Source organism: Haemorhous mexicanus, chromosome 5 (assembly GCF_027477595.1).
Source record: "Haemorhous mexicanus isolate bHaeMex1 chromosome 5, bHaeMex1.pri, whole genome shotgun sequence".
NCBI lineage: Eukaryota > Metazoa > Chordata > Aves > Passeriformes > Fringillidae > Haemorhous > Haemorhous mexicanus.
This window is the reverse complement of record NC_082345.1, coordinates 50,664,516-50,674,515: the sequence shown is the minus strand read 5'-3', so window position 1 is coordinate 50,674,515 and position 10,000 is coordinate 50,664,516. Positions and strand designations below refer to the sequence as shown.

Here is a 10,000-nt window from a genome sequence, read left to right as displayed (position 1 = left end):
AATTAATTTAGCCTTGTTGGTCTTCTATATAGCCTAAAATTTCTCTCACTTAACTTTCCCCAGTAAATATTCATGCCACAGAAAAAACTTATTTTATGATTTTACTTGCCTGATAAACCTATTCTTAAGCATTAGCATCCCTTTACGTAGCTGCCTAGTTGAAGGAAATTACTAAAACCAGCAATCATTTGCTTGCTTCCTTTAGAAAAAGCTATGAAAAACTTGATTTTTCTATTTGAAGATTCCCAATAAAATGATTCAGAGAAGCCAAATCCAGAATGTTAAACCATGAGATGAGTACATCTTGCACATATTCAAACAATAAAAAAATCTTAACAATAATAATTTCTAGGGTTTCCTCTGTTTTTCTCTGTGTCAAAGTTTTCCAGACAAGTGTCACGTATTAAAAACATCATTACTACAGTGGCAATAAAAAAAGCAACCATCATTTTCCTCTTAATTCATATTTCAAAAGGCATCTGTTCAAAAACGGGGTGGGAAAGAAACAGAAAAAGGAGGAAGAAAAGCAAAAGTAGCACATAGCTATGCCTGTTATCTGAAGGACATCCTACTGTATGTTTACTAGTGTTTATGTTTCACATCAACATATTTTATAGAAGGATTCATATGCCTAACTCAAGTTGTATTTAAATCCTATGGTGCAGACCCTACCATAAAACGCCTCTTGAGTCCTATTAACTGTACCCATGGTTTTACTTTGCCTGTCTGCTTATTTAAGATCTAATCACAATTTTGAAGAACAGATTGTCACTTCTAAGCCTGTCCCCTCAGAACCTGTCTGTTATTAGTACTCAACTGGATATTTTCATCTTCAGTTGTAATTCTCTGTGGTCTTTGCAAATGCTATCTCCTGGAATCTCTGGCTGTATGGACAAATTGGCTACACATGCCTAGGACTGCTACTCTGAGAAACATCTAAGTGGCACACATTATTCTATTAGCATTTTTGTGTTTTAAAGTGCTTCCCTTAAATTTAGTTTCCTAAACATATTCACCAATTTGATACAGTCTTTCTCAACAGACTTGAAAATTCTGTTATAACCTGAACACCTGAATAAAGATGATGGCATGATTTTCAATGAAAACAATATAAAACTTTTATATTTGTTTATATGTATATAATTTTATATGAAAAAAGTATAAAACTACGAGGTATATATATACACAATCATACACAGAGAGAGAGGTAGAAACCTGCTAAAAACATAATGAAGACACTGAAACCTGTATTTCTTCAGACTGGCATACTCTAAGTGCTCAATTGTTAAAACAGAATACACTTGAATTTGAAGCAAGGCACAGATTTAAGCCTTAACAACTTCTCATATTTCAATCTACAACTATTTCCTTCTTCCACATTTTCTGTCACCATTTAAAATATTTCACTATAAATGTAGCTAGTGTACACAGCTTAATTCAGCACTAAAAATTATTGAATTTTAAGAGCTATTATGACCTGTTATTTCAGAGGCCCATGCAAATGCAATGTATCTATCATGTGAAAACATGTTTCTATAGAACAACATTTTTATAATAGTTTACCTGACAGAAAACAACTTTCCTTCCATTAATGTATTACCTGACGTTGAAATGAAAAACCTCAGCATTTAAAATTAAGGTTTGAACTCCAAAGGTGCTCAGTGGGCTCAGCAAATGAAAGGATGAGGCAGCGAAGACTTTCAGGAGTTTGGAGCAGGTACTGAGCACACTGAAGAATCGGACCCCAATTGTTTACCAAACAATTTGGGTTGCACTGCATTAGTACAACCTGTGTTCCCTGATGGAGAGGTAACTCCTTAGGCAGAAAAAGTAGGAGTTTTGTTTGTTCAGGTTTTAAAAGGAAGAGAAATCTTACAGTGACAAAAATTAATGGATTGCATCTTGTAATTAGGTGGTGTCAGCAGCCAGAGGACGGTTGAATTTTACAGTTTTTAACACAACAGTAGTTCTCCATTAAATTGTTGGGAACACGAACAGACAAATTTAAAAAATAGGTTTTCAAAATGAGAAGGGAAACAGACCTGCAGAAAAGCTGCTTCTCTTTTCCCGTGTTTTCAAAATTACACATCCATATTACAAGTCACACACACACAAGCACACGCAGACGGGAACACCGTCTTTTTTATTTCAGTGCTTTTGAACTAACCAGCATTTTTTAACTACACCGACGACAGCAAAGTATCTTTATTGAGAAAAGTCACTCTGGTCCCTTCACTAGGGTCCCTTCACTGCCCAGCTCCGACTTTGGCACAATTCATTGCAAGCGAAGCAAAGTCTCAAGTAATGTGGCCCTCTGGTGGAAAACCCCGCACCACGTCCTGCACGCCGGAACCGCACAGTAAACTAACAGCTCCTGAAAACATGCACTGCAAGGCTTCGGCACAACTTTTATAAATACGCAGCGGGATTTTAATCACCAGGCAAGCGTGGTGGCATGCAGCCACATCAGCAAGATGTTGCTGCCACAAGAACGGGATCCTTCCATTTCAGCATTATCATGCACTAAAACAACAACAAATAATGCCCCATGCTCTTCACTTCCACGACACTCCGCATTCAGCACGCACCAAGGGTCTACAAAAAGGTCCCCCTCTGAAAACAGCCCTTTATTTGTTTAAAAACAAACAGGAAACAAAACAAACTTACCTGCTGTTGTTGCAGATGCAGCAGTTCTACTGTGCTTACTTCAGTGCTCGTGTCACCACTTGATCTTCCATCTCTGCTGCCAGCATCTAATTGGCTGCTTAGAGTGCTCATTCCATTTTGATTCATTGAACTGTTGCTTATTGTCTCTGTCGCAGATTCCTGCATCATGACTTAATACCTAAAAGTGATTAAGAAGTATCAATTAACACACGCGTTACACCTTCACACTTCCATTATCAAGATGTCCCTCTCTGCCAATTACACAGACAGCATTTTTAGAAGAAGAAAAAAGCCTCGCAGAGCCGTTTACCAAGAAATGCAATGCAAACTCTGCTTTCATACAGCTGCTAATCACTGGAATTATGATTTCTATAAGCAAGCTTTGTGTGCTTACATTTAACGGCCAAAATAACACACCATGCACGCAGCATGGTCAATAGCATTTATGAACGACTACGTTTTAAAGTCTACCTATAAAACCAGTTTAAGTGAAGGCACGATTTCACACACTGCTCTATATTTCCTATTATCTAGCTTTGACAACCATGGATGACTATACAGCCTTATTTAAAATATTCACTATCTTGATTCTGTCAGAATTTTACAGCATATCTTATGCAAGGCTGTTGTTTAATGATGCACAGCTAATCATACAAAATTAAAATTTTGTAAGGGTGTTACAAATCATATGGTATCAACCAATGATAAATAGTATAATGGGCTTCTCCTTTTTTGTGACTAAATAAAATTTTGCCTCGGAGGCATTTTAAGAAAAAGCTCCTGCTGCAAACACGTCAGATATTGCCTATTTTTTTAATCAAACGCCTGATATTCATTTATTTTTCTGACATTTAAAACATTTAATACTGTCCTTCCTGGGAAGTAATTAAGCTTATGCATGAGCAGCAATCAAACTGTTCACTTGAAGATGACTTAAAACTCAATTTTAACATAGGCAAATAAATGAAAGATATAAAATTAATTTTCCAGGCATGTATTAGATATGAAAGCTGGAAATAAAATCTATCAAGAATATCACTAATGATTGTGCTAAAAACAGCATAAATTATGCATATTACCTTCTCTACAGTAATAAATGTTTTATCATTTTCACTGCATAAATATACTGTACTTTCAGGATAGCAATGAGATGTCCTGCCAAGATCAGTTGAAATCTTTGCAGTAAATAAAGAACCAACGTGCCCTTACAAACCAGAATTTCAAGGCGCATTTTGTATCTGTAATATGGAAAGGTCAGCGTCTCTTCTCAGAGCCACCAAAGTCCTCTCCTGCTCTTGCAGGGTCAGAATGCAGCTCCCTTCCTTCATCCTCACTCCCGACCTACTGGCAAGAGTCCTCACAACAACCTGGCTGAGCTGTGATTTTAAAAAACACCTCTGAATGGAGAGGGATGTGTAAGCAAACTCAGGAAAGGAAACAAAGCTTGCTTTTTAGCCTAATTATTTAACTTAGCTATTTCTTCCCTTGCAAAGTATGAGCAACTGCCTTTCCTTAAAAAAAAAAAAATTTTAAAAAAGCCAGAAAAGGATCATTACAACTTCAACTATCTGCATGGGATATTAATTAAAATGCAGTATGAGTTACCACAATCAAGCACCTACAAGATAAAGTAAAAGTATATATGGTGTGAAAAATGTTAAAATAGCAAAAGATGAGTTATTTAAGGATGGTCTGGTCAGAAACAAACAGGATGCAAAAAGCCTAAACACAAACACAGTTAACATAAAGAAGGGCAGCTGTTATAGTCCAGTAAACAACAGCAGCACCAGATGTGTTTATGAATAAACAGTCCTCCTAAAACACTTAAGAACATCAGCAAAGAAAAATAATAGAAATGGAAAATGTGATACAAGCAGTGATGAATTTTACAAGGCAAAAACAAAGCTAATACTCTTTTCTGAGATTAGGCAGCTAATAAGTATTCAAATTAGGCATAAATTTTACATGTACAATGTTTAAAATATTCAGAGAAAAGGGTCTGATTGCCCTTAGTAGTTATATGAAAATTCTAATGCGGATATGCCACAACTGTGGAAGCAGACAGCCCTTTCCGATTTTTACAATATTTACTTTCAATAAAACGATGTGTATATCAGAGTGGAAATTTATTTGAAACTTCATCAGCTGTATCGTTACAAGGATTTGGAAATTTGGGAAATTCAAACATCAATCCTCCTTTAGTGAAACAAAGATTTAACCAACAGACAGGTTCATCCTTTACAAATTCAAACCCTAGACAATAACAGCGGTACATTTAGCCAGGCACATTAAAAGGGCAAAGAGGGGTAAATGTTAGATAACCAAAACATTACAAAACACCCAGAAATGTAAAAAATAAATACACCATCCCTCCTGTTTTTACATCTCTCTGTTTCATTGCAATTAACTAAGAAGGGTTAAATGTCTTCCAGTTCATATTAACCAAAGGGTTTTATGTCTTGTGGATTTTGTATCCTCGCAAAGCCCCAGAGTGTAGTTCAGGCTCTACATTTAAAGTTAAAGTGCCTGTGAGCCAGCAGAATAGGCTTTAACATAACATGACCAGTAACACTGCTGGCAATAGAAAACAACAAATCCGATCCAACAGCTGGGTACAGACAGAGTGAAACTACAGAGCAACAATACTAGAGAGAGCAATTTATTTTGAAGTGAAGCGGAAGAAACACTGAAGTATTTTTATGAAGATAAAAGAGACCCTATAATTTTATGTTAAAAATAAAATTTGGGGGGTGTTTCTCTAGTTTTAAAATGATATTTTTAAGAACAACACTGAAACTCTGGCTAGAGTAACGCACTGTGTTGGTTGACCTCAACCCCCTCCTCACTGTCAGCAACTGAAAAAGGACTGCTAGAGAAAGCAAGAGCATAGAATCTTTTTCTTTTCTCTTCTTTTCTTTTGCATAGACGTACATATATACCTGAGTCTACACACGTGTGTATGTACTATCAACTCTAAATCCTCACAAACTGAAGCACCGAAAACATCCAAACAAGGATGATTCCTAATGTCTATGTATCAGCATCTGAGTTAGTGGTAGCAAAATAATTGGAACCTGCAATCTCACTGAGCAAACTAATGTATTTTTTTCTTTTTTTTACAACAGTAGTGCAGATTGTTACCAAAATAAGCATAAATAAACACAAAGGAAATAGACAAGTATCAGCCAGATACTAAGGCTGTAAGTTTGGAAATTCAAATAGGACAAGAAAAAATATACAGGTCCCTGTTTACATACATTTATAAACGTTCATACTTTCTAATCCTTCTCTTTTCTCTTGCTGTCACACTCGCTGTCAGTCATGAGCATGCCTACACAGGCACACACGCACACACGCACCCACATTCACAGACACATTCACCAGCACCTACTTCTGTTGTGATTCTGCAACTCTTGGCGCCAAAGGTGGCATACGAGCTTTGCTACCCGGTATTTTAAACAAAGGTATGGGGAAAATATTTTCTGCTGTCTGCAAGAGAGAGTGAAATTGTAGATAATTTTAGAGCGTGGTTGCACTGCAGGTTGAATACCTAATCCTGCCAGGGTAGCCAAGCTATCCCCCATACCAAAAAAAGAAGTACTCCACCTGGTTGAGTTAGAAGCTACAGCTTTACTTTTCTCCCCTGCAGCGACCTGGACATTTCCTATGCGCCCGTGCGCCCGCACGTGCACGCATGTGGGTTTTAAGCCAGCAAGTCACTGTACAGATACTTATTCTCTACACCACTTCCCTTTTGAAACATTAAACTGACACTGGAACTGACTGCACAAGATTGCATTTTCTCTTCCTAAACAACTTGAATTGAAAGGTTACTTAGTGTAACAATATTTACTTGCAGAATTGTGTTGTTACCAGGGGTATAATGGATGGTGGCTATGCAGGTTTACGCAAGAATGAGTGAAGCATGAGGCATTAGCCATGTGTTTGACATGTTTCAAATTGCTATAATCCAGCATTAAACACACCCAGCAATTCATGCCATTTCTTGCAGCCATAATCTTGAATAAAGCGTGCACAACCACTTATTATATAAATTAGTATATGACTCCCTGTTATAGTCACAACAGTGCTTTTGTGTTTATTTTGCATCAAGACGGGGTCTTTTATTTGTATAAATAGCAGGATAGCGCGCGGTGCCGCAATTAAAGCTCCTCGGTTCATGGCAGGGTGTGTGCCGTACCCGGCTGGCAGGGCCTGCGGTGCCCGGCGCGGCCCGGGCGGCGCGGGCGGCCCAGGCCCGGCACGAAGGGCCCGGCCCGGCCCGGGGCAGCCGCGGGAGCGGCGCCGGCGCGGCCGCCAGGGGGCGGCGCGGCGCGCGCGGCTCGGCCTCGGCGTGCCCCGCACGTGCCGCTGACGCGAGGCCCGGCCCGCGGCCGGCCCGACCCGCGCGGAGCCGCGCGCGCGCCCCGGCAGCCCCGCGGGGCCGGCGCCGGGAACGCGCGGAGCGGGCGCTGGCCGCGCGCCCCCGCGGGAGCCGCGCAGGGCGGGCGCGGGCCGGGCCCAGGGCGCGCAGGCGGGCCGGCCGCCCAGCCCGCACCGCGCCGCTGCCTCCGACAGACGCGGCCAGCCCGCGGCCTTTAACACCGGACGGCGATGTAAAAGCAGAGGTGAGGAGCTAGGCTTAAATAATAGTAACTTTTGTGCTCCGCTGGAATTAATTCATCATTGACACAAGGCACAATGCGTCTGAAGTCTTGCGCTGGTGTATGCTAAAAGCCTTTAATACTTAAGATTGGTTAATAAATCAAAATGCCAGATATTAAGGACATAGCCTAATGTGTGAGAACAAAAAATTTGGAAAGCTAAGAGAACATTTGTAAAGGTGTTTTGGTTTTTCTTTTTTTCACTTTATCCAAAACAGCTTTCAAAGCTTGAGTTAAGCAGAGACAAGTCACTCCATAATTTTTAAATTTGTACCTAAGTTAATATGCTTAAAACACTAATTAGGTCAAACAGCATTATAATACTGTAAAATAAAGTATCTGTATTAGTAGGTGTAAAATAAAGTATCTATATTAATGGTTTAATACACTACTGTCTGCTCAAGTAAGTTTTCCCTGTAAATATGTGAAATATGCCCAAACACCTTGTGCTGGAAGTTCTTTCAGAAAAACAAAGCTTCCAGCTCGACATTACAGGACATAATATAATCAGAAAGAAAACATATCACCTGCATCAGTGATCAAAGTTGGCATCTTTCAAAAGAAAAAATATAGTTTTCCTGGTAAAAAAATTGTAAATTCAAAGTGATATAATAGTTTTAGTATTTGCAATATTCTCACTAGTGAAGACTGCAGTGTGAGTAAAGTAAAAAGTTCAAAAATTAATAAAATAAACAGCAGTGGGACAACAGGGTCTTGATCCCAACACAGAAAGCACTGATACCCTGAAGAATTCAAGCTGTAATATAAAACTTTTAAGTGGACACTCACATGTTGGGCCTCCGAAGGCCTTTTTAACACAGACTTATAATGAAATTGACAACTGGATTTTGCAAATTAGCACAGATGAGATTTATTTTACTTGAGACAAGAACCAGCAGTTCAGCATCCCCACCCACACACGGTTCCAGGTAAAGAAAACATGCATCCTTCCTGCAGTTGTCTTAACAGGTTCATTTGGCTGGCATGAGGAAGCATCAGGAAATCAGATTAATTGATTTGTGCTAAACTGCAACTTAAAAAACAAGCATTGTCTAAAATATTTATCTCTCCACCATAGGCCACAATTTTTCCCACTGTCCATGTACTATGGTTTATCTATCAGATGTTTAAATGAACATCCTTTTAACTGACTGGCACCAACAGTCAGATAAAGGTATTGAAGGTAGAATATAGTATTCAATCTTAACTAAAAGCTATCTCGCATTTTAAAGGCTGTATCTTTTCCTTTCACACCATCTCAATTCTTTTGGACTAATAAAAATAGCAGGTCAGTTTGGGGCACAGTAATTTATCTGCTTTCTAAAATTGAGGAGTATGTTGTCACACTGATGCGATTATTAAACAACAGTTCACTTCCCAAAACAGCAAGGAAGGTCTAATTAATTTCCACCTGCTATTTATTTTCACTTGCTAGGAAAAAAATCCCTATGAAGGCCAGTGTTACCTGGATGAGTAGTGTGTACAGGACTGTAAGATGCATACTTTACACACAAGAGAGTGGCAAAAACTGCTAGAGTGCATTACCTATAGCCCACGCAGAAATGAGCAGCCAGTTACCGGATAAGATTCTTATTTGAGAAACGACAGCTTGGAAACCCCACCTTGGAAAGCACACTCCTCTCACTCCTTTTCTCTCCCTCTCTTTCCCAGGCTTAAAGAAAAAAAAAGGGGGAAAAAAAAAAAAGCAGCTCTCCAAGCTCTTAAAAGTAGGGAGACTTTATTACAGTCAATGGAGAATTTAGTAGAGAGAAAGCATTAGGGCAGTAGGAAATAATTAGAACTGTGAGGGCTAGGGAAGACCTGCATAGCAGGCAAATTCCCTAAAAAAAAAAAAAAAAAAAAAAAAAAAAAAAAAAAAAAGAGAGAAAAGAAAAAAAAGAGCTTCAAGCTTCTTACAGAGTCTGTAGGGCTTACAAACTGCAAGCCCAGGGCCAACTTTTTATGCCCTTCTTTTTTTTTTTTTTTTTTTTTTTTTTTTTTTTTTTTTTTTTTTGGTGAGTAGCTTGCAACAACTATCATTGGTAATTCCCCTCCCCTGATCTTTGACTATCATGATAGTACCTTCCTTCATGAGAGTATTTCTTTAACCCTCACGGCTACTTGGGTCTCATCTAGGCTCCTGATCATTCCCTTCAGTATCCCTTGAGGGGATTTTATCTGCTGACCATAAACTAATTTTTCCACAGATCCTTTCTAAGGTTTTCAGCATTTTCTACTTGCAAGGTAATCTTTTTTTGGTGCACAATATGCCTTCAATTTTTCTCACCAGACCCACCCTGCATTCTCACTGGATGCACCATAGGAGACGTGGTACATGAAAAGAAATTTCTTTTACAGGAACCAACTTACCGAAAGCTTGAATAAGCCTCAAAGAGAAATAAAATGGAAAACCTGTATTTCTAAGATGAGCCCTCTAAGCTCACATGCTCGCTTTCCAAAGCTGCAGCAGCATCTGATTGCATCTATAGCTTTTGTTGACTACAAATAGGTCAGTCACAAATTTTACATACACAGTAATGTCTGAAAAGCCACATTACTGACATTGGTGTTCCTATATTTCGCTCTTCCAAATTTTCTACATATTAGTTTCTTACATTAGCTTACAGCCACATTCTGATAAAACTGAACATTTACTAAAATCACGTCCA

At 38.9% G+C, this 10,000-nt stretch overlaps 1 protein-coding gene across 5 annotated transcripts in view; it reads right to left on the bottom strand.

Moving 5' to 3' along the window:
- Positions 1-10,000, bottom strand: part of FOXP2 (forkhead box P2) — a 405,613-nt gene that overhangs the window by 186,754 nt on the left and 208,859 nt on the right. For all 5 annotated transcript variants that reach the window (XM_059847131.1, XM_059847129.1, XM_059847125.1 and 2 more), the window contains one exon: positions 2,668-2,845. In XM_059847131.1, coding sequence (XP_059703114.1) covers positions 2,668-2,835 — 168 coding nt within the window. In that variant the 5' untranslated portion in view covers positions 2,836-2,845. The remainder of the gene's footprint in view (positions 1-2,667; positions 2,846-10,000) is intronic.